General features: G+C 32.8%; 1 protein-coding gene across 4 annotated transcripts in view; it reads right to left on the reverse strand.

Annotated features, from left to right (window-relative positions):
* Window positions 1-26,566, reverse strand: part of LOC129803416 (D-2-hydroxyglutarate dehydrogenase, mitochondrial) — a 121,628-nt gene that overhangs the window by 3,811 nt on the left and 91,251 nt on the right. For 2 of the 4 annotated variants that reach the window (XM_055849966.1, XM_055849973.1), the window contains 2 exons: window positions 18,466-18,594; window positions 3,060-3,768 (listed from right to left, as the gene is read on the reverse strand). In XM_055849966.1, coding sequence (XP_055705941.1) covers window positions 3,060-3,768; window positions 18,466-18,564 — 808 coding nt within the window. In that variant the 5' untranslated portion in view covers window positions 18,565-18,594. Of the gene's footprint in view, window positions 1-3,059; window positions 3,769-18,465; window positions 18,595-24,517; window positions 24,936-26,566 lie in introns of those variants that run through there. The other 2 variants (XM_055849946.1, XM_055849957.1) reach the window with 2 other exon arrangements.

Below are 26,566 nucleotides of genomic sequence, written 5' to 3' on the forward strand. Positions count from 1 at the left end.
TAATTGTGCAACTAAATAAAATAACTGAACGGCTCTCAGCTGCCTTTAGAAAAGGAGTGGCAAAGAGTTCCAGACTTTGAGAAGTGCTCGAACTCGTGATTTAGATGCTATACCGCAAAAGTACTTTCGCATCATCTACTGTTTACCGGTTATCAACCAATTTAAAGCGATTCATAAATCACTCAAAAGATCGCAAAATAGTTCTAATTAGAATTGATTTTCGGGCGAAAAATTACTTAACCTTCATTACCGGTTTAGAATCGTTTTGAACCGATTTATAAATCACTCAAAACAGTGCTCAAAGTACACCTTAATAGTAGTATAATTGAATTTTGAATAAAGATTAGTTATCGGTTATAAACCGATTGGAAGCGGTTAAGTTTTATAGAAAATTCTAAAACCTTTCCAACGAGCCCAAACATGATCCCATTCGCTTGATGAATGTGCTCTCTTTTGAACTTTTAACCTTGAAGAAACCGTTATTAGGTATGATTCAACGGTGTTTTCGTACATGGTCGAATGTCCGCTTGGGAAATTTAAAACGTGTCCAAAAAACAAAACAATTGCACGACGCGTTGTTCAACAATCCCCAAAAAAATATGGTTTTGGAGAGGAAGGGGAGGGGTGGATGGAAAATGATGGGCATGTTAACGATCCTTGGGTCGACTTATGGGGGGCCCCCCTTAGGTCCAAAGCCGTTATCTCAAACCGTTTGGCCTCTAGAGCTGGCGACAGCTGGACGGACAGACGGACAAACAGCGTGATGACATTTGTCAGAAATCGCCTGAAACGCAAAAATTTGTTGAGAAAATTGGTTCTGGAGGCTGAAAGGTGGAAATTGCTCTCGCTCGACCGGTTCCTCGTCTCGACCGGTAGATTTATTTATTCAATTTATTTATATTTGCTATAATATTTTGCGTATGATCTAACATTAATAGGTCAATTATTCCATGAATAATACGAACTAGTGGCAAATTCATAGAAATTGACGAATTTGACCATCAAATATTCAAAAATTGATCCACACCGGTTGAATCGAGGAACCCGGTCGAGTGAGGGTACTTTACCTTGTCTTTTCAATATTTGGAAAATATAATTTTTTGGCATTTTTCAATCGTTTAATTTAAATTATATTATTAGCTAATGTAACGCATCTATGCTATGTTCTTAAGAAGAAATTGAAAAAACGCGGTTTTAACACTTTCTTGGGAATAATTCAAATAAAATAGTAGTGGCAAATATATTTTGTAACTAAATAAAAAACTTTAATTAAACTTTGGATTTGATTTTGACTATTTTCACAATATCCAGGAAATGTCTATAAGTGTACTGTATATGAGTGGTCACTGAAGAATGTATATGACCCAGTCTTTCTAAAAAGTTAATAGTGATATTTTCAAATGTCTGTAGAAATTCTATAAATTTCACTTAAAAAAAGGACTAATTACGTTTCCTTCCATGATCTCATTTAAATTAATTTGGTAAAAAAGAATGAAGTATAATACCAATTCATTAATTTTTAATGGAATAAATAATAAAGTTCGTAAATATATAACATAATAAAAGAGTTTTTAAAATTATGAGGTGTAAATTTATCTGTTAACTCCTATAGGTAATTTGCAAAAAAATTAAAAGAAAATTAAAAATTAACCGATAAGATAGGCCTATGTTTGGATATTCCAGGTGCGAAATGCTTGATAACGGCTTCCAAGGTGTGCAAATTTTATTTAAAGCTGAATTTGCAAGACGTAATTTTAAAATTTTTCACTTGTGAGTTTTAATTTAAAGCTCTTCAAATGTTTTTTAAAAAGTTAAAATAACATTCAATGAGACCTCTCGTTTGTGAATAGATGGAAAATTTCAGTACTTGAATGAAAAGCTATCGAGTAATCAAGCTTCAACGCTTTTCTCTAGAAGGTTATCTCACATTATTAGATCTCAGAAAATTTCTCCTAAAACTACTACGATATACACATAATTACCTATTTATTAAAATATTTTTAATATTGAAAAGTTAAACATTTTATTTGAATTTTATATCTGTATACTAAAAATATTTCATCTTTTATCTTCTAAGTTCTTTTAGGATTTTTGAAAAAAGTTCACTTGAGCATTTCATGCTTGAACTCAAAAAAGAGTAGTACTTATAACACTTATAATAATCCGCTTTTTTAGAAAAAAAAATGACGAATTTCAGATTTAAGATTCTTAAAAAAACCTTCTGAAAAGGTTGTTTCTCTTAATAAAGACATTGACAAAAAGCTTAAATTTATTGCACAGTGTAAACTTAAAATTCCTTTCGGATTTACTTCAAATTAATTTTTGTTGGAATCTAAGTGGCTTGACATTGCATAAAAATTCAACATTTACTTTATCAATCATTAAATTTAAGAACATTACAGATTCGATAATGTAAATAAAATATCCTTCTCTTCTTGGATCTTACAACAATCACTATTAAAACTATAGAGAGGAGCTGGGGTAAAAAGTTCCGCCCATGAAATAATAGCCAACACCCATTACAACAACACTTTATAAATATATCAAAAATGTAAACCTCAGTTTACGCGATTTTTACAAAATTCACTTCGTTCACATATATCTTCTTGTAGAGCAATTATAAAAAAGTGTAATTAGGTTTTTATTACATCATTTTTATAGGAGGTGTGTCTAATTTTTTAGAGGGCGTGGCAATGTAAGTGTCACCTCCTCCTTCAAAGAAAGTGGTAGGGAATTACGGTATATGTGTATTTAATTAATACGTATTAAGTATATTTTAATATTAAAAAAAAATACAATAATTGAGGAGTAAGGGGAGGGCTTCCAAGGTTCGGATGATGATATTGTAAAGTTAAATATATATGAACGAAACTGTCATCATGCAAAGCTTCAGAGCTTTCCTCTACAAAATGTTACAGCGAAGTGTTCTCCATCCTTACGACAAATAGAAATGTCTTTTTTTGTTTAATTGGTTAAATTTTGTATATAATTAATGTTAACCGTAACCCGTAACTAAGACTAATTTATTCAATTTGCTTTTGTTGAAAGTTCGTACTTACCAAGAAATGCAACATTAACAGCTTTGGAAGAGGCTGGACAGAAAATTGCAACTTTTGTTATAAAACCAAGTGTTCCTTCAGATCCGATGAAAAGATGTTTCAGATGGTAGCCCGTATTATCCTTCTTAAAGTTCGACATTAGGTCCAAAATAGTTCCATCTGCCTTAACCACTTCAACTCCGAGTACTGATCCATGTAAATTGCCATACCGAAGAAGCCTTAGTCCACCTGCATTCGTTGAAACATTTCCGCCAATATGGCATGATCCTTTAGCACCTAAATCCAAGGGCATACAAAGCCCTCTTTCGTGTACCTTCTCTTCTAATTGCTCCAAAATACACCCTGATTGGCACACCAAAACCCCTGAAATTTCGTCAATCATCTCAATTTCGTTCATGGATTGAGTAGACAGGATAACTTCATCGAAGACCGGAACAGATCCACCAACAAGTCCCGTATTGCCTCCTTGAGGACAAACAGCTATTTTACGAGTGTTGCAGTATTTTAGTAATTCGGATACTTGTTGGGTGTTTTTTGGCTTAAGTACTACACGGCTGTAGCCACGTACACACCGAATAAAGTCAATGTTGTATGGTTCTACTTCTGAAGAATCGACAAGAAGATGATTTTTACCGACAATGCTTTCGAATGTTGCCAAATCTTGTTCACATATTTCAGCATATTGTCCTCGTTTTACTTCGTAACGATTCTAAGAAGCCAAAAATATGAAATTATTGTTATTCTTAACCTCTTTAGAATTTTTTTTGTAAAATCGGATAAAACAAAAAAAATCATTAAAACAATTTTTAAGACTATCAAAATATGAATATAAAAATGCTATTTCAAAAAAAAAAAGATGATGGATTTTTAAAACCATAAAATTTACTTTTAATTTCTTATTTTGTCTTTTCTAATTTATCCTTTATAAATAATTGGCATGAAAATCATGTTTGGGTATGAAATTAAAATGATTAGTGCTAATCCCAGATAAGCTTAGTTGAGATTCTTTACCAGGCGACCTCGAAATGCGTGCAACTCGGAGCTCTTACAACTCGAAATAATTGAAGATTCGATTGTGAATTGCATCTTGGAGGTAAAGAATCGTGTCGAGCAATTTGTTCTCGGCGGTAGAAACAAATAAGATTTTAAAAATCTTTAGGCGTGGGGAAATGGATCTGATATCACCAACTTCTTATTAGCCCTATCGACATTAACCTTTGTCAAAAACCGATATCTCTCTCCGTTCTCTCTCCAGAAAAGGATATACTTCGGTTGGTTAGGATACGGGCCGGGCCGACTACGAAAATCGATATTTAGCGCATATGATATTCGTGATCTATGAGTGTTAAAAAGTGTAGATCCATAATTTGAGTTCGATCTGTCGAGGTTGGATTTCACCTCATACCACAAAAGCTGAGACTGTAAAGAATCTCAGCTAAAACTAGTAGGGTAAGTGTACCAAATTCTGGCCAGCTTGCAATTTCGGCCACTTTTTGTTTCTGAAATTTCTATGATTTTTTAGAGATGATGTGAAAAAGACTTTGGAAGAATTCCAGAATGGCAAGGAACTATGAGAATGAAGGTGGCCGAAATAGGCCTCCAAATCTATGTCTACGTTTTTATTTATTTTAAAATGCATTAAGAATGATTTTAGGTAAAATAAAGACGATAAACTGTCTACAAGGTTCCAAGAAACACTCCTTAAGAAGAAGTAACAAAAAATTGTATTAGAAATACTTACATTTCAAACTTTAGACTTTGGCGCTTGCATACAATTATGCCGAAATTTGGCACACTTGCCTTAATCAGCTTAGTTTATCTAATGTAACTGATATTCTTAATGTCAGCTAATTAAGAATGTATGCAAATTTAGAGTTAAAGTTGGTGACAGTAATGCAGAAATTTTGAGGCAAATTCGTGAAACATGCCATTTGTTTTATTGAAACTAAAATATTTCGGTTTCTGATGAACAGACAAAAAGATCAAGAGTGAAGTGTAGTCCGGAATGTTTTTTTTACGATTTTGCCCAAGAATTTAATCTTATCGGTTCTTGAAGAGTTGAGATAATCGAGGTTATTTGTTTTTTAACTTATATTTATCTATAGAGCGCCCGTAATGTCCACATAACGAACTTAAACTAAGTCAGAGAATTGTTAAATTTCTTTTGACATTTCTTTAACCCTTTAAGGACGATTGGAACACCGGTGTCCCATAAAGAAAATATTTTTTCTTGACTACCTAAAGTTATTTTTTTCTTATGTTTGCACATAATTGTAAAGTAGAAGGTTGGAGTAATCTAGAATATTATTACAAGTCTCTAGCTATTTGCTATGTAGTAAATATTTAAGCTTAAAAATGACGAATTTTTAAATTCTCATATTGAAAAATGATTTTAATTATTTTTTATACTTCCAATTTTTTTAAGCAAAACCCTTTTGGCAATAAAAACTACAATACTAATACGTAATATTTTTCATTAAAGCGAAAAATATTATTCATTGGTATTGTCAGAAAAATTACTTCAATTTTTGGGCTATTTTTGTCCCTATCGTTCATAGAGGCACAAAATACACCGAATCAGATTCTGTTGGACTTTCCAAGGTTAGATGTAAGACTTATCATTCATTATGTTTCCCAGTTTAATTTTTATTGTTGATTTTCAGTCCAAAAAAAGTGTCTCGTCTTTAAGGGCCGTGATCGAGTAAAGGCGGTCATATTTAGAGCGTTGTTATTGCGAGGAAAAATTAATTTCAAAAACTCTAAATCAACCGTTTCTTAACTTCGAAAAACCGAACTGACTGATACCGGGAAAGTTTTCTAGCTTAGGTTTTTAGTTTTTTTTAAGTTCATCAGGGTCTTCTTAGCCTTCACTCAAAAAAATTTGTGAGAGAATTCGCTTACATTTGGGATGCGCCAGAAGGACTTCCACTTGGTGTGGTAAATTTGTATACAAATCGTAAGCGTTATACACCATGCAACAAAAAAAGCTTTTTCACCTTTCTAACTTAAATATTTTGCTTTTATATTACTCATCACTGTTTTCCAAGTTCTCGTAGCTTAATATGCCACTAAATTTTACATTTTTAAAACACTTTTCAATGAGAAATTGCACTTGAATTATTTTTTGCTGCGCCATTTCCTTTTGCACTGAGGCTCACGCTTCTAGAATGTTCCAGGAATGTGAACGAAAATTCTCTCGCGACGCGAGAGCCCAAACTGTCTCTCTCTCTCACTTTACATCCTTTCCTGGTGTTGCTCGCGCAGCTTAGCTTTCAGCTTTCACTGAATTTCTCTCACTTTCCCGTTTAGCAGCAAAAAAGTAGCGATTTAGCTTACAGGATTTTCAGGCATTACCGAACGTGAGAAATTTTGTTACCCCAAGTGGAAGCTTAAGCGCTAACACGTTCTTGGACGACACAATTTTTTTGCAGTAAAAAAAATTATTTTATTGTAAGTCTTCATACAATTACGAGCATCTTTTTCATTTAAATTTTCAGAGTAAGATTCTAATGTGAAGAGAAAAGGACGTGTGCCATGTAATAATCATCAATATAAATATGACGACACTAAGATTTTACAGGTTTGTGTATCTTTTTTCTTTTTATAAATGTTAATTGAAACACACCAACCGAATCAAACACAAAACCAAAAACAATAATAAACCAAATTCAACTCACAGTCGCACTTTCATGCGTTCTAAGTTGCAAGCAATTCGAGTTTTAAGTACTCTTAGATTGCCTGTAAAAAATCTCAGCTAAAGTAAGTTTATTTGAGCTTATCACTGACCATTTGTCATTTCAAATAGATTGCATACAGAAGATATGATATCGGTTATTAAACATCAAAGATAGAGTCTAATCTAGTCAATTTCGGTAAGGGTCGAAGTACAGTAGGGTTGATTAGGGACGATGTGACCTACAGGAGCTTTCAGTTTAATTAACAATGGACTGAAAGTTTTTCATGTGAATCACTTTTACTATTGGAAGATAATTTATAAAATCATTTTTGAAATGCCCCTTAAATGTACACAATTATATTTCACTCGGTTGTGAAAAGTGTTCCGTAACTTATTCTAAAAATATCCAATTTTTTTTATTACTGGAGTGAATTCGCGTTTTCTTTAATTTTTTTTGGTTAAAACAAAACTCCATGCATCATTTGAAATGCCTTAACCTCAGACATAACATATTAAAATTTCAACGAAAACGCTTTTAAATACCAAAAATATAGTTCGGTCAAGTTATTTTCATTTATAGTTCAGGTTTGGGAAGAGCGGGAGCAAAGCGTGACCAATCGTTGAAAATGTCTTGATTTCAGCTACAACAGCTTTAAAATAGAAGTTCCGAGATAAAAGATAAAACATTTTCGAAAAATCGATTTTTCGATTACTCGGACTTTTGATTAAATCGGATGGAGTTAGTGTATCGAACAAGTTCTAGCGTCTGACGAGAGCTTTCCGAATTATAAAAATGATCAAATTCTGTCAAGTAAAACTGAAAACTGAGACCAAGCTATAACATACTAAAATTTGAGAGATTGATCCATGGCATAGAAACTGATCAATTGAGAAAATAATATTTGGGAGTGTTTCAAAATGGCGGAAGGGGTTAGGCATGGATCTGATATCATTATATGATGTCAATGATCTTTTTCGAAAACCAGTGTCGATATTTCTTTCCGTTCTTTCACCATTTACACTACTTGGGAAAACCGGACGGATGGCCAAACACATCGATTTTGAGCGGGTATCATATTCGTTATCTGTGAGTTTCAAAACGTCTACTGATTTGAAAAGGTCGTCTTTCACATCGGATCACAGAAGCTGAAATTGTAAAAACTCTGCTAAAAAGCAGTGATAACCCCAATTAAGCTTATGGTAGATAAGATTTTTTATTAATGATCTCGAAGTGTTTGTAGCCCAGGATGCTTGTAATTCAAAATGCGTGCAAATTCTATTACTAGTTGAATTTTGGAGATAAAAGAAAACATAGAGCAAACTGTTACTTGGGACCGAAAGAAATAAAATTGCAAAATTAATCTATATGCTCCAAAAAATGGTTGTGCAGTTGCGCATTAATTGTTTGAATAAAGAAAGTTGTTTAGGGGTATAAAAAAGAAAAGTATACAAGCACAGCGCATGTGTAAAATTTCATTTTCAATATTTCGTATTTCAATATTAAGATTTCGTCAAACTTTTTTTCCATGACTTTAATCAACTTTTTCATTAAAATTGTCCCTATAATTTTTTGTTAAGGTAATATAGAATTTGTTATAGAAAATCTTCGAAAAGTCCTACGATGTACCGTTATTAAAGCAAAACCACTTTAATTTAGTAATTTCACCCTATATTACAGAATCTACATGTCTCTGAAACTTGGTATTACGATTGAAGACATGCTCAAAAGATCCTAATCTCAACCCCAAAAATCCTCGTGAATTTCATTTCTATTTTTTTTACTTTGTGCAAAAAAATAATATTTGGATAATGTTATCGTAGTTTACGATTTTTACCTTTTTTTACATTAAGACCAAAAGCCTGACCTTAATTATACATTATAATTGTCACGCAGACCAAGAGTTAGCTTTTTGATAATTTTAACAGGGAAATACAAATATAATAGGCCCTTTTTGCTCTAAGCATTTTATTTAAAGTTGCACATTTAATTTTGATTATTTTATCGTGTTTTTTTTTTAGGAAAACGATAAAACCTAGCGACTTTGGCCGGAATCAACAAATAAGGTAAGATAAAATTCTTATACTAAAATTTTTGATTTTGAGGAGGTAGGGTGGAAAGAACACCTATTGAACAGGGAACACTGTTTTATCAAAATATTGAAATTTATTTAATGTAATATATCCAATAACATTCATATATGTAGGATTTAGGAAAGGGGGATATCGAGGGAAAACTCTCCTTTTAATTTAATAAATAGTTTAATTCAGTGCTATGTAACTTCAGTACGTATCCTCCCTTGAACAGAACTTTATAATATTATTTGTTCTACTGATCGGGTACTACGTTCCCAGTAAAATTATTCCAAATTCCAAATTCATTCCCACGTATGCCATACATTTCACTCATGAGACGCACCTTATGAGGAAACTTTGCGTAGTAGATCTCATATAGGCATTGGCTCAATGGTTAAGGCAGTGGACTCGTATACGGAATATAGCAGGTTCGAATCTCATCAACGGCAAGGTAAGGAAAAGTTTTTCTCCAACTAAAAATGTGTTAGATTGGTAGCTAGAGTTCTGTACAATAATAGTAGAGAGGTGGGAGGTGGTTGGTGGGTGGTATTACCACTAAAAAAGGACGAAAGTTGTCTTCTTATTTTTGTAATATTGACTTACACATTACAAGTATAGAATACATATAGCTTACAAGAATACCTTATATAAGATTATCATGAGCTACACGTGAGCCTTACTTTATAACAAAGTAAGGGTTAATTATAACCTATGTAAGCCATGTAGGGCCTATGTAAGGAATACTCATATGCCTTAATTAACTGAGATATAACTATACATTACATGTGTTCTATACATATGCCCTAGTGGTAAGACATAAGTAAGGGGGACCATACTTATGCCATACCGGTATCCAATAGGTAAAACTAGGTAAAACTATCTAGGCAAAACCATTTTTGCCGTTTTTTGATATTTGGGTAGGGTACCTATATCTCCGATTCTGCTGAACCAATTTATTTCTTAATATGGGAACATTTGTTCTCCTTTAGACGCCCGATAATGGATGGATGGAATTCGTGAAACTGACACCAGGGGCGCTGTAGTATCATATATGTCAGAAAACATGGAAAAATCGAACTTTTTAGCAACTTTAATCAAAAATATCTCTAAAACTAGGACTGTCCCTAACAATCTGTTGAGTGGGTTTGATAAAGAATTTTATTAGCTACATTTTCACCCATGGTCGACTTTTCAAACGAAAATAGAGTACTTAGTCAACTAGAGAAAATCTTTACTATTTCACACATTTTGACTTTTTCTTTTCAAATTTAGAAAACCCACGGTATTTCTTTAACTTGTTACGCGAATTTTGGTGCGTGAATTTTGGTAATAAGTTTAGAATGATACTTATATATAGAAAAATAAAAATTTTGAAAAAGTAGTTTAAGCTTAAATCATTCTATATTAGTGCCTTTATCTTTTGTTATAAGGATAAGAATATATCTATATAGCAAATGTAATTTTCGTCACCTATAAGAGATTCAGAGGCACTGTCCTTACTTAAATTGTCGCCACTGTATATATACGAAGTGTGTTCTAAAGAAAAAACAAAACAAAATGACCTTTTATTTTTTTCGAAAAATATTAATTTATTCATTAATATCTTTTTTCCGTTCTAAGTAATTCCTCTAAAAGATACAATGCACTTGTGCTTTTAAGCTTTTCCCAATCTTCCTGTTATTCATTTTTTGAAATGGCTTCGAATTCTTCTAGTGATGGGATCTTTTATAACCTTAATCGTGCCAAAGCGTCATCTTTTAAAGAAGCTTTTCAGTTCTAGGAATAGGAAAAAGTCTCTGGGGATCAATTCCAGTAAAACCGATGGCTGAGGTGTGATTAAAGCCTTCTTTTGGCTAAAAAAATCACGAAGAAACAGGAATGTATGAATAAAAACCTTTCCGGGCAAACTTCGCTACCACGTTTTTTGCCTAAAAAGAATTGCATGCAATGAACTAGCTAATATGCCGATAAGCTTGGGAACTTCTTTAATAGTGATTCAACAATTTTTCAAAAAATGTCTTCACTGTGATTCAACATTTTCATTTTGGTTTTGTCATCCAAGACGAGTATCATCATTAACATGTTTTAAGGTCTTCTGTGAAAAAAACCACCTATATTTTTTTTTTGTTTAGGATATCATAAAGAGTTTATGTAATGGCTAATCAATAATAAAAATTTCCAAGCTCTATGGAAAATCACGGCCTACAATCAACAAAATTATTATGGTCTACGGAGAGGAAGCAAGAATTGAGGCAAAACAGTTTCTGGTAGATCCTGGGATCCTAGATTAAATCTGGATTTAATTCCAAGAGATATCTAAGTGTTTCCAAAAAAAATTAAAAAATTGATGCCTGCTTAATAACTTTGGATTTAATTCCAAGAGATATCGAAGTGTTTCCAAAAACATTAAAAAAAATTGATGCCTGCTTAATAACTTTGGATTTAATTCCAAGAGATATCTACGTAATTAAAAAAAAATTGATTCCTGCTTAATAACTTTGGATTTAATTCCAAGAGATATCTACGTAATTAAAAAAAAAACTGATTCCTGCTTAATAACTTTGGATTTAATTTCAAGAGATATCTACGTATTCGAAAAACAAATTTAAAAAAAAATGATGCCTGCACCGAGAAAAATTTGGATGGTATTTTCTACAAATCGTGTCTTTAAATTCTACTGCCTCAAAAGATAGTAGAAAATACCATCCTCCATAGATACTTTCCTTTAGAATCTACCATCTTGACATTTTAAAATTTACTATCCTATGGATAGTAAATTCTAACAGCCGGATGGTAAAATCTACTATCCTCCTTTAGATTTTACATTGACCTCTCTTAGATTCTAATATCCGGGAAGTAAATTTTACTGGCCGCATATTTTATGTTAAAATTTAACTGGAAGACAGTAAATTTTAACGGAGGATAGTAATTTGGATTGAAATTACTATCCAAGCCAATAAAATTTGCCATCCTGCTGTTAGAATGTCATTTTGGAATATCGTGGGTGCTGATGCAACGGTTCCCGATATGCTTTGAATACATTGTAGCAATTCGTGGCGCAGCTGGAAGATGCTGGACTGTCATCACAAAGGTCGCGTGTTCAAATCTCTGCTGAGTCGTCAATGTTGGAAAAAGATTTTCACGCATCAAAATGGCTTGAAATACAGAGAATGTCATCCAGGAAGGGCCCCAAGCCCTCAAACAATGGCCAAAAATCAATGAAAATAAGGAAAAATAAATTTTTCCGACATTTTTCATTCTAATATCCGGCTAGTAAAATTTACTATCCTGCCAGTAAAATTTACCATCCGGGTAGTAAAATCTAATATCCGGGGATATTAGAATTTACCATCCGGCTATTAGAATTTACTATCCATGCAATAGATTCTACAATTTTTGACAGTCCAATTTAATATCGCGTTTGCTGGGTGACTTTTTTACTATCCGGCCATTAGAATTTTGTATGGAGGATGGTAAATTTTACCATCCACATTTTTCTCGGTGTGCTTAATAACTTTGGATTTAATTCCAAGAGATATCTACGTGATTAAAAAAAATTGATTCCTGCTTAATAACTTTGGATTTAATTTCAAGAGATATCTACGTATTCGAAAAACAAATTTAAAAAAAAATGATTCCTGCTTAATAACTTTGGATTTAATTCCAAGAGATATCTACGTAATTCAAAAAAAAAAAAAAATAAATAAAAAAAAATTGATGCCTGCTTAATAACTTTGGATTTAGTTCCAAGAGATATCTAAGTGTTTCCAAAAAAATTAAAAAAATGCTGCCTGCTTAATAACTTTGGATTTAATTCCAAGAGATATCTACGTAATTCGAAAACAAATTAAAAAAAAATGATTCCTGCTTAATAACTTTGGATTTAATTCCAAGAGATATCTACGTAATTAAAAAAAAATTGATTCCTGCTTAATAACTTTGGATTTAATTCCAAGAGATATCTACGTAATTAAAAAAAAAACTGATTCCTGCTTAATAACTTTGGATTTAATTTCAAGAGATATCTGCGTAATTCGAAAAACAAATTAAAAAAAAATGATGCCTGCTTAATAACTTTGGATTTAATTCCAAGAGATATATACGTAATTCAAAAAAAAATTGATTCCTGCTTAATAACTTTGGATTTAATTCCAAGAGATATCTACGTAATTAAAAAAAAATTGATTCCTGCTTAATAACTTTGGATTTAATTTCAAGAGATATCTACGTAATTCGAAAAAAAATAAAAAAAATTCATTCCTGCTTAATAACTTTGGAGTTAGTTCCAAGAGATATCTAAGTGTTTCCAAAAAAATAAAAAATTGATGCCTGCTTAATAACTTTGGATTTAATTCCAAGATTCCAAGTGATATCTACGTAATTCGAAAAAAAAATTAAAAAAATGATTCCTGCTTAATAACTTTGAATTTAATTCCAAGAGATATCTACGTAATTCAAAAAAATAAAAATAAAAAAATGATTCCTGCTTAATAACTTTGGATTTAATTCCAAGAGATATCTACGTAGGGGGAGGCTTTGATCGTTCGCACATACGCTACCTTCAGACACTTCATATTTCTCCCATATTCCTTTATGAATCTCACATATGGCTATATATTGTAATAGCTAACCTTAAATCCCATCTTTCCTGAAAAAATTGAGAGTCTAATCCTTTTTTCCTAGTTTCAGGAAACAAAAAATAAAAACAGGTCCAAAACTGTAATTTTGCTGTGCAATATTTCATACGATTGTGCAGAATTAATATCACTTTTCTGAAAAACTACTATCACAAAGGGTAGAAGGGTTATTAGGAATCAGATTTATGTAAAAATCTTTTAGGCTGAACAGGCACTTTTTGTGGGTGGAACAAAATTCACAAACTTGACTCAGATTCATCGATCGCATATAGAAGACTGCTTCTTTCAGATATTTTCCAGGAAACTTCATTTTAGATACGATCCCTCATATTCACATCTATTGTAATCTACCGATTTGATCCACCACTAAAAAGGAAAACTTAAAAATCGTAAAGTTGATAAACAAGAAGTAATTTGACTCAAATAGGCTGCAGTTGAGTAATTATTAAGCAATTTTGCATTTCTTTGATATAAAAATATTTTTCAAGCTTGCACAAACTGAATGTGCAATGAAAGAATCACATCTGCAATAAGCTCATACAGTTTACAACTGGTTTTTTGACAATCTTTGACATAACCTCACTATTGTGTTGTTTTGCATGACAAAGAAAAGAAATTGTCCGTGAGAAGCTGTTTTGTGAAAATTTTAGCTTGTTCACCTGCTGAAGCTCAATATCTGAGCTAAATCCCGATTCCTGCAGCTGCAGGAACAGAGAAATCTTCAATGGTGCGCATTCAAACGTTTTTGTGCATATCCGGCTCCGTGGAGGAATGGTGGAATCTTGTGTGGTCTTCTCGCTTGCAGAGTTTTAGTCAATTTTTAGCTTTAAAAACTTATTGATTCGTGTAAATTTGGTGATATTTGGACTTTTTAAGAAAGTATTCATCAGATTTAACCGTTTCCGGAGTGAAATTCTCGTAGAACCAATCAAAAAAATGGTTTTTAATGTCAATAAAACATCTCTCAGAAAAGTTCCAAAAAAGTGATATTAAAATGTTTTATTCTATATAAAAATGGTTTAATCAAGTAGATTAGAGTTCCCTTTAAACAATGATGTGCAACTTTTAGTGTCCGGTGCAAAATTTACGGTGAAAATGGGGTGTTCAATGATGGCGTGAATCGTGTGCGATAATAGAAACTTGATTCATCTATCGGATAAATCGCCATTAAATTTTCATTTTCCTCTGGAGGAAAATCTAAGGATTTCCTGGAATTTTGTTTGGTGGGATTATAAACCTTATAAGTAAGACATTTTTTTGGCATAGTTGGAGAATCCATACAGTTTGCATGGTAGTCAGAAAAAATCACTGAACTTGAACATCATTTTTGTATGCGAAAGTTCAAAGCCTCCCCCTAATTAAAAAAAATAATAAAAAATTGATGCCTGCTTAATAACTTTGGATTTAATTCCAAGAGATATCTACGTAATTCAAAAAAATTTAAAAAAAAAATGATTCCTGCTTAATAACTTTGGATTTAATTCCAAGATTCCAAGTGATCTCTACGTAATTCGAAAAAAAAAATTAAAAAAATGATTCCTGTTTAATAACTTTGGATTTAATTCCAAGAGATATCTACGTAATTAAAAAAAAAATAAAAAAATGATTCCTGCTTAATAACTTTGGATTTAATTCCAAGAGATTATCTACGTAATTCAAAAAAATTTAAAAAAAATGATTCCTGCTTAATAACTTTGGATTTAATTCCAAGAGATATCTACGTAATTCAAAAAAATAATAAAAAATTGATGCCTGCTTAATAACTTTGGATTTAATTCCAAGTGATATCTACGTAATTAAAAAAAAAAATAAAAAAATGATTCCTGCTTAATAACTTTGGATTTAACTCCAAGTTTCCATGTTTTATCTTCCAAGTTTTATGACATTTTGCTAATAAATTGACGGTTTTTTTTTATTAAAACTCTTTTAGGGTTAACAAAAATGCGGTCTACGATAATTCGTAATGAGATGTGAATTAATTTTTATGGGATAGGACTATTTAATTACTGTTAATTTAATATGCTTGCACTGTACATAGGGAAATTTAGGTATTAAAGCTTAGAAGCTTGCGGGTATTGAGAAAGACTAGGAGAAAAATTATTAAAATTCTATTATAATTTCTTGTATGTTTCTTTTTTAACAACTTTAAAAGACAAATTGTTATTTCTAAAGGATTTTTCCTTTAGAAACTTTTCAATTTGAAATTTGAAAGCAACATTAAGGCTTAATATGGTTATTTATGCATTCTTTTTATAGCTTTTACTAAAACCATATTATTGGGATTAAAAAACTCTCAAGTTAGAAATAATTTTTCTAATTTCATTTGTATTATTTATCGGAAAATCACAATTTTCAATTAATTGCAAATTTGAGTATTAGTGATTGAATTTTATCTATACTTTATTTATAAATTATATTTGCATGAGAAAATTAATACTCCCTCTGTCCCAAAAATATCGTACATTCTTTCATATAAAATGTATTAGCAAAAGTATGAGTTTTTTCGGGACGGAGGGAGTATTAAAATTGGGCATCGTTCATAAGAAAAGCTTTTTTTTTGGTAAATACTCTATCATTATTTATTGTTTAATATGATATAATGTTTCTGAAAGACAACAAGAATATTGTTATAATATTCTAAAGAGATATTAAAGAGTTCTACTAATTTTTGTGTTAAGAATGTAATAGTACTTCAGACAAAATTTACGTAGCTTGCAGAATTTTTAAGTCTTTTTTTAACAAACCTCGTGGATTAAAAACTATTTTTTATATTTATACATCTTTATAATTCTTTATTTTCACTAATTATCTTGATTAGTAAACACGAGACCTCAAGTCTTTAAATGTTTATATCTTCTAAAGAGGAAAATGAACAAGTTAATACATCAAAATATTTTATATCTCTTTTTTTTTAATTTATTTTAATCTTCTCTTTCAAAGAAATGAGAATATTCTTGCTCCCTCTTTGAATTCGAGCAATAAAATTTAAGGGTGGCACATTTTTAAATAGGCAACCATACATCCATAAAAAATTAACCTTAGAAAAGAAATTTTAAATTCAAATAACAGCGATTCTAAGCTTTTAAACGTTAGATGTAAAGAAATATTCTAATTTTGCGTGGACTTTTGCATACAAAAAATGCAATTTTAAATACGTGGAATTTGTGCATACATTTCATATAACTTTAATTATTTAGCATTTTTTACATTTACTGAATTTCTTCAACTATATTAAAGACATTTTTGGTCAATTTCAGAGAAATTTTTGCCATCTAGGCATGTCCAAGAGGTGCCTAGATAGCTGTTGGCTATGTAGTCTCCTATCTAGTCAGGGGTTGTCGCGTTTTCAATTCGTTAACCAACTTAACGAATCCCAGAGACTAGATAGGGATACGGCAACACTGAAAAATGTGTCTCGACTACACTCACACACATTCACCAGCAGTGTACATGTACAGCTATGTAGTCAGACTACATATATGTAGTCTGACTAGATATGGTCAGAATTGGCCTCCAGGGCCACAACCCAAAGACAGGATAAACGCATATTATCAATTTCTGATACAGATCCGTTGATAACAGACCCAAAGATCCAGGCCCAGCTACGTTCGGATGGCAAACAGGCCGCTTCTGTTTGTAATATTCGACGAAGACTGCATAAAGCGGGATAGAATGGGAGAATTTCTAATAAGGTCTCTGGACGAGTGCATCGATGATTCGAATTTGGTTGAGTACATGTTACGTCGAAAGAAAGGAAATTCATACTACAAGTGTATACAAATCCGACTGTTAAAGGATTATTAGGGCAAGGTGTCATGGTGTGGGGCTGTGTGATAGTTAATTCGATGGGAAGATTGGTGCTTTTGGATGGGACAGCTAATGCCTCAGTGTATTTTAAATTCATACTAAAGGTGATAATACCGCAGAAAGAAATCGTCTGATTGGTGCCGATTTTATTCTACAACAAGACAACGCACCCATTCACAAGGCTAAAATCATCACAAAATATCTTCAGGATGAAAACATTAACGTTAATGAACTGGCCACGCCAGACCCATTGAAAATCTTTGGTCTTTGCTAAAAATCAAAATCGTCGCTCAGAAACCTCATTTTTTTGAAGGATTCGAAGCAAACTCTCCTTGAAACCTGGCCTCTTTTCACACAATACGAGTATAGGACGCTTTGTCTTTCCATACCTGAACGAATTTCTGAATTATCTTGCAAGAACGGTGGAAATGTGAAATATTATAGTAGACCGTAACAAACTTATGATCGATGTGATCTTGTACTATTTTTTTTAAAATTAATTTTATTAGTAATAAGAAACTAAAATTAGTTTTTTCAAACCTATAATTAGAAAGAGTAATAACTATAGAATGTAATGGAATCGAAAACTTAGTTTTTAAAAATGAATAGAGCACCGTAACAAACTTATGATTCCTACTGTATCAATACTTGTGCTTGTCAACGGTATAATGAAACAATTTTTTTTTTCTGAATATCTCGTTTTCTGATTGTCTCATGACCACCATTTTTTTTAGTCATGGTGACTATAATAATACAGTCGACTTAGAATAGTATCAAGTGGAACTGTTGAAATTTTTATGTTTAATATTTATCACTTCACACTTTTATCGTATAAGAATTCAAAAATACTCACGCGATGGAATCCGATAGTTGTCAAAACAAATTTATAGACACGGATGAAAAAGTAAAGTTCATGATTCCAATGATTATTTTCCGACATCAAAAACATCAAGAAAAAAAGATCAAAAACATAGAGGAATGTAAATAACAAAACAAAAAAATAAGATATTCAGAGAATTCTTATAGGTTAGACGTCAAGATTTATGGTCGCGGCTTTAAATTATTGACTATAAAAAACACGAAATGGGATTGGCATGTAAAAAATAAGAATGGCATTTTCAACCATTTTGCGAGAAGAATATCGTTTTTGTTATCGTGAATAAAAAGTAGAAAGACCTAAGAAGAAAAAATAGCGATAAATTATGGAAATTACCTTTGTAAGTTCGGGAATTTTCTTAGGATCGCTACAGAATCTCCGGATATTTCTCCATGCTTTAAGGTTGATAAGGCGATAGGACGTTCCGCCTAACATAGTGTTCGCTTAGTTGGGGTATTATGATTTCTGTAAGACAAAAGTGGAATTGTAAAATTAACTTCAGAGAGTCATCCATCTTGAACTATAATTTTGATGTTTCTTTATTTTGTCTCAGTCTATCGTGCTAATGTGACATATGAATTCCAAGAAGAAAGACCCTCTCCTTTTTTTCTTATGCAAACCATTTTACATTTGTCCAATTGTGTAAGACCGCGATAGTTTCACTTCTCTTTCACACTCATCTTCAGCTCTATCCTACAGACACGGCCGTATCATTGGTTAACTCATGCGATTGCGTATTAAATGCCGTCATTTCATGCTTATTATTAGTGTTATTGGGTTTTATCTCTCCTCATGACACGCTCCACAGCGTCCTATAGTTATATCTCTGTAGGCGAGGAGTTCACATAAAGAAATACTCATTTATGGTTAGAGTGTTTGCTCACTCATACTTTCATACGTAGATAATATGGGGGAATCTTATTAAGACAGCATTTGTCTCTGTCTAACGCTATAAAAAAGAAAACGATAAAAACGAAACATGATCAAAGCAATAATTGAGAATTCTCAATTCTGTGAATTCTCAACTGAAAGAGATTTACATCTTGAATCTCATTTAAGTTATATTTGTCATAAAATAGATTGGTTAATAATAAGAGGAAATTTTTTACTAGTTTTCACATATAACTCTATAGATAATCATCCTGGTTCTTATATCTTCTCCGAGATCAATTAAGAAAAAGATGACCCTGGCTACTAATGCGCATCACACATTAAGTTTTGTTTTTTAAGATTGTATATGACATTTCAGTATGGGAGTGAGTGAAACTAGTTCTAGCTATCTCATTTACTCTTACACGAAATATAACTTAAATAGAGAACCAGATTATAAAATTTAGTTAACAAAACCGATTTTGAAAGAATTTTAGTGAGTTTTTGACATAATAGCCTCTAGCACATCTTTCAGATAAAGATTTTACAAAATCGAAATTTCCATCTCTTTCTTTCTCAAGCATAATGTGTACGTCTATTCCTTTCTTTCGTATATCTCTTCGTTATGACCATCATACAAATTCAAATTGGATTTGAATACGAGGAGTGGAATAGACGTATCCAATGCGTATGAGAAAGAAAGAGATGGGATTTTAATTTCATGAAATTTTCCTGGTCTTAAAAATAGTGTGGATGCGGAACGCATAATGATTAGCTTCATCGATTAATTTTTAAGAAATACACAATAATCTAAAACTTTATTTTCTAAACATTTATTTTGTCAAAAAAACAGCGACACCTGTCTTCAATCATCTCGCTTGCTCACATAATACAGGTTCAGAGACTTGTTTACAATACGAAACTTTTGATAAGAATAAGCGAGATGACTAGAATGGGATTTCACTTACTCTTACTAAAATTCCAAGCATACATTTACAAAACAAAATTATAGTAAGCATGACATAATAAGCATCGCACAATAAATTTTGTTTCGCAAATACGTTTTTGACATTTCAATAAGAGTGAATGATTTATAGATCTAGTCATCCCGCTCTCTTATAGGCAGTTTTTAAAAATGCGATTTTGGATATAATACCCAGCGCACAATAACTTTTGTTTGCAAACATATTTTCAAAATTTCATAGAGAGAGAAGGATGACTGTAGGTCTACATTTCACTCACGCTTATTGAAATGTCAAAAACATGCTTACAAAACAAATGTTATTGTGCGCTGAGCATATTGCCCAGTGTACAATAACTTCTGTTTGTAAACATGTTTTCAAAATTTCCTATGAGAGTGAATGAAACTGAAATGTAGATATAGTCATCTCGCTCTCTCTTATAGGAAATTTTGAAAACATACTTACAAAACAGAAGATATTGTGCGTAGGACATAATACCCAGTAAACATGTTTTCAAAATTTCCCACAAGAGCGAGCGAGGTGACTAGACCTAGATCTCACTTATGGCCTCTACTCACAAATTATTCCTACACAAGCGTAGGGAATTTGCTTCAATATGTAGAGGCCATTATTCTCACTGAAATGTCAAAAACATGCTTAGAAAACAAAATTTTTACAAACTTCGGTTTGTAAAAATGTTTCCGAAATTTCTTATGGGAATGAATGGAATGTATATCTAGTTATCTCGCTCTTCCTCATATGAAATTTTGAAAACATGTTTGCAAACAAAAGTTATTGTGCGCACAATGACTTTTGTTTGTAAACATGTTTTCAAAATTTCCCATAAGAGCGAGCGAGATGACTAGATCTAGTTCTCACTTATTCTCTCTTAAATGTCAAAAACATGTTTACAAAACAAATGGTATTGTGCTCTGATCATAATGACCAGCGCATAATAACTTTTGTTTGTAAACATGTTTTAAAAATTTCCCATGAGAATGAGCGAGATGACTAGATCTAGATCTCACTAACCCTCATTGAAATGTCAAAAACATGTTTACTAAACAAGAGTTATTGTGCGTTGGGCATAATACACCCAACGCACAATATTTTTGTTTTGAAAACAGGTTTTTAAAACTGATGAGAGTGAGCGAGATATCTAGATCTAGCTCTCATTCTTTCACTCACTCTCATTAAGACGTCAAAAAATGTTACAAAACGAAGGCTATTGTATGTTAGTCATTAACAAATTCTAGATCTAGTTGTCTCGCTCACTCTCATAAACAGGTTCAAAAACATGTTTACAAATAAAACTCGTGCGTTGGGCATTATGCCCAGCGCACAATAACATTTATTTTGTAAACGTGTTTTTGACATTTCAATGAGAGTGAGTGAGATCTAGATCTAGTTATCACGCTCACACTTATAGAAATTTTTGAAAACATGTTTACAAACAAAAGTGATTGTGCGTTGGGCATTATGCCTAATGTCCAAAGCACAGTAACTTTTGTTTGTAAATATGTTTTTAAAATTGCATATGAGAGTGAGTGAGATTTAGATCTAGTCATCTCGCTCACTCTAATAGAAAATTTTGAAAATATGTTTACAAAACAAAAGTCATGCAAAAAATATGCTTAATGGCATCTACACACTAGAAGCAATTTTCATCAAAAATTGCAATTTTTAAAAAAATGTTGACGTTCCTGCCTACAATAATAGGGGGAAATTTTCTTTTAAAAAAACATTTTTTTTTAAATCGCTCCTAGAGTGTTGACATCTTAACGCGTAATTATTTTTATGCACAAGTTTGCGAAATTGTCTATGAGAGTGAGCGAGATGACTAGAAGCAGATTTCACTTACTCTTACTGCAATATTAAACACATGTGCGCAAAACAAAAATAAAATATGAGTTGCGTTTAAACAATTTTATTGTAATGCGCAGGACGCAATAACTACATTAGGAAAAACTTGAATTTAACATTTAGATAGATAGAGTTAAACACTGTTGTAGTCTTCTCGCTCACTCTCATACGCTCTTACTGATATTTGTTTGCAAAACAAAGGCGTTGTGAGTAAACAATAAAAATTCTGAGTATATCTTGTGAAATAGTGTAGCTAGCAGAACGACTTAGGTCATAATCACGTTACAATCCTGCTTTGCTTTCTTAATACGAACATCCAGATACCGGTTTCTAGTACTAAATTGGCTTGGTTTCGGATTGCACGTAGTACATTCGGCAAAAACCACAAAAAGGGAGATGAGTATGGTTGATTATCCATTTTCCCTTATATGAGCATTGCCACATTTTTTGGCGCCATACTAGGGTGAGACCAATTCAATCTTCTTTGAGTTAAATTTCGTTTTGTTCCAACAGAAGCGTGAAAACTATGCTTGTCTCACTCTGTAGTTGGGTTTCTCTGTGTAGTGTATCTGACTTACTCTTTCTAACTTTTGAATAATTTTGTGTGGGTATCCGACATATTTTCAAGTATAGCTCTCGCCATATTCACATTTGGCTTCCCCTTCGAAATACACATTGAATTACCCCCATTTTGTCACAATGGGGTTCCCCTCTCTGATATTCTCAATCCCCATGGATTTTGATTGGTTGTCGTCTAGACCAATGGTAGGCCATCATGAAACACGTCACAGCTGCCTCGTAGCCAGTTAGAAAATCTCTGAGATAGTTACCCGTCGGGCCCCGCTGTGTGTGAGTGCTTGAGAGACGTAGAAGGTATCATGTTCAGTTCATTTTGATATACCTATAGCTATATGTGGCAATAGCAGTGAAAGAGAAAAAAAAGAGCATTGAATCAACATTCACGACTTGGTGCAACTTCAATGCTATTTCGTGCTATTTTTTCCACATTGTCCAGTTGTGCTCCATGATACGTAGTGAAGAAAATGTAAGTAAAATTTCTATTTTTTGTTTTTTTCATCATATTTTAATTGTGTGCATCGTTGTGATTAATGAGTGTCTAATACTGAGAAAGTGTGTTCGCCATATTGGTGTATGCGTGTTAAAATATCTGTCTACCAAGCAGTTTTCACTGGTTGTATAGGGGGGAAAATATAAAACTCTCCATAGGTAGAACGTAGGCCATTTTCTAGTATAAATCTAAGAATGGATTTTTATTCTGGCGATCCTATGCAGTATTTCTGATGGAGCAATTTGAAAGTTTTGAGTGGTTTGCAGAGGAGGTTTCATGGTGAGACAGTATAAAACGCACTACAAGAGTGCTTCGTATGCTTTTGCCGGTGGCCCTATGGACGAGTCCAATGTATAGCACTGGCACAGCCGAGGGGTTTCCACTTTCCTTCCCATTCGGGCACTTCCGAAGGCAATTCGTGTCGTATGCGCCGAGAAGAGTCTCATAGTCGGGATGATGGTGTGTGAGCAAGCGAGTTTTTTTTCTCATGTAGAGTTTCGGGAGTGCAAAGGGTGTAATTAGATGTTCAATAGCCGAGACATGCAGAAATGGCGTCAGTTAGAGTGAGTTAGGTATAGGACTGATGAGAAAATTTTATAATACAGACTCAAAATTGTGACACCTCTCTTGCCATTGACTTATTTCATTTGGAATATATGTTTTTAGTCCATGGACTATACCATAATTTTTCATAAATTCTCTTATCCCCCCATATCTAACCAAGTTTCTATAAAAGACGAAGAAGGTGAGGGAATGAAAGTGAAATGAAAAAAAAAATATTCCACTGAAAAACTCACATTCCAACTATACTGGATTTTAGTATATGGTTGGACAATGGGAATCGCACTGGGAATTTTGAATACGACAAACTTTTCACATATTTTACTAAATTCTCACTATTTTTTTGCCTCCTATACTGAAAATGGAAGTCGGCACAAATAAAATATGCAAACACTTTAGGAGAGAAAAAATTTGCGACTATTTGATACCAACGGGGCGCAGACGAGTTGGTCCCCTTTAATCTTTCTCTCGAGATATGCCGCTATATCTGCTTCTACACATCTATCGATAAACACTGTCCAATTCTGCGACAGATAGACCTTGTATTGGCAAGAGGGAGAGAGAAAACATGATCACTATATATCTTATATATATTCACAGATATAAGATATCGAGACCTCTTTGGAGCAGTGTGAAATAAAAGAGAAGCGAAATATAAAAAGAAAACAATTGCAAAGAAAATTGATCTATCAAGTTGGTCGTCTCAGCCGAACAAATACTTTGAGACATACTTGACAAAATTCTTTGAAAATTTTACATTGAGTGAAAGAGGTGCATTTGGAGTTTTTTTGCAGCTGTGTGGCCCTCAGCCGAAAACCAACTCTGAAGAACATTTTGGTATACGATTTTACCGACGGCTTGTTTAAATATACTTTTATTTTCATTTTCGAACCCTAGAAATATTGTAGAATATCTCTTGAGAGTTTGTAATAATAAACATTTTTCGATGTGTGCAACTTTCTGAGGATTTTAACTTATAAGAAAATTCCAATGTCTTATAGTAAAGACGTCTTATATTTCACACATATAAAGGTAGAATACTGTCTGATCGTTTTTGTTGTACCTCTAAAAAGGTGAAAGTAGTACAGGTATTGTGAATTCGGATATGATAGGATGGTCAATATCAAAATTCATAGCACAGAACATTAATAAGAAATATGCTTTCGATCTTGACTTGAATACAAAATCACAGTGCGAATCTCAGATTTTTCAGTCTATCGAAGTGAAACCATGAAACTTGGTGTATGCTTACGTAGTCTCTTCACTTATGCTATATCAAAGAGATAGCTTCACAAATCTTATCACAGCACTGAAGTTCTAATTAGGAAAGTCCGTGAATTCACTTGACTTGAGGGAACACTGAGTAACATCAGCGGTCGTGATGCGACAGAAAGTCAGGAAAGTAGATGGAAAATAAACAGCAATAGCTGATTATCACATTTTATTGCGTTGGTTTGTCTCTACAAAAAGTTGAGAAAACTAAACTGTAGTGGTAGAAAGTATTTTACAGGCGAAATGATTGTGTTGGTATAATAAATGAGATATCGTCGTGGCTAAAAGACGAACCGAATGTGTCAAGAAGTGCTTTGTGGTGGGTAAATGTTTTCTGTAAGGCCACCACAGCACGAACAGCTGATCAACATGGCACAGTGACCCAAACAGAAATACATCAATAAGTAAATAAACAATTTGTGGAAACAATACAATTAACTAACTAAAACTACGACATATTGGTGCTATTGCATGATAAAGTGAAGGGAACGCTGCTATACTGCTATATCCAATCCAAGTGGGTGGGAAACCTTATATCCAACCTCGTCTATCTATAGAAAAACTTATAATCAACTCGAAAACCAAGCAGAGTATCTGCGGTTCATTAGAGGAAATTAAAAAGGAAATTGAAGCCTTTTATGTTTTTGAGGTTAGAAAAGCAAGAAAAAAGCCGTCTTCTGAAATTTGTTTACTAAAGTACATTTGCGATCTCATTCCCACTTCTGATAAGTGTAGTATGCCTTCCTTGTCTGTTCAGCTCTTGCTTCTCATTCCAAACTATAGCACTGCCAATCGGTCTGTTTCAGTGAATAAAAACAATTCTCTCTCTATAGACTTGAAAATTCAGTATAAGATGTATAAATGTATGGTTTGTAGATGTGGGTGTATCTTTACTTCTGAACAAAATATATGCGCAAAGAGAAAGAGACAAAGTACTAGGAAATTTTAGAGAAACGATCTGGATGTTTATTTTAAAGTCAGTCCGAATTTGGATACTTTAATTTGCCGGAAAATTCTCAGTCGTCTTGCTAAATCAATGTTGAATGAATTTAGTGAGGTTTCGGTGAGGTTTTTTTCTTTAATTGCGTTTTTGTGATTGAAGTAATTCTTTTTTTTTTTCTTCAACGTTGCTGTAAAACAGCGTTAACGGTAGGGAGCATATTGATGAGGAAAATTTGTAATGCAAAAGAAGAGAAATTCAAGTAAGAAAAGAAATGTACGAGAGGCGCCTGAAATAAAATCAATATTAACTCTGGTCTCATGCTGAGATATCCAAGTAAAAGTGGAAAAGAGAAAGGCTATATTTCTGACTATTTGTATCCTTTTCTCGTGGTAGACGAACAAGAAACTCTACGGGTAGTGGGGGAAATGAAAATTATTGGTTATCCCCACCCTAATGAAAAATAAAGAGGTAGGTGTTGCTAGATGACTATAAAACTTTGAATATGCGCACAAATGCTACTGAAGAGTGCGCAAGTGTCGCCATTCTGTTCTACTGGTGGGGGGTTAATGATACTTTTCTATTCACTCTTACCATATCTCTATAGACATATGTATAGGTATATAGATATAGAATAAAATTTCAAACAGCGCGCCATATACATTTCATAGGCACTTTACGAAATTTCATATTAACATTCCTACCTGGATTTATATATTGGGTAGCAATGTTCTCAGATTGTAGCTCGGAAGGGAGGTTGAGAGGGGGCTGAGTAGGGGATCAAAAGCCTTTGGGATTTTGGACTGAAATGTTAAGGACAGGCTAGAAAGAGAGAGAGAGGATGGTCGACTATGCTTAGGTAGCGGTATGTTTGCATTTGGTATTAGGAGTAGGATCTCA

This window comes from Phlebotomus papatasi, chromosome 1 (assembly GCF_024763615.1).
Source record: "Phlebotomus papatasi isolate M1 chromosome 1, Ppap_2.1, whole genome shotgun sequence".
NCBI lineage: Eukaryota > Metazoa > Arthropoda > Insecta > Diptera > Psychodidae > Phlebotomus > Phlebotomus papatasi.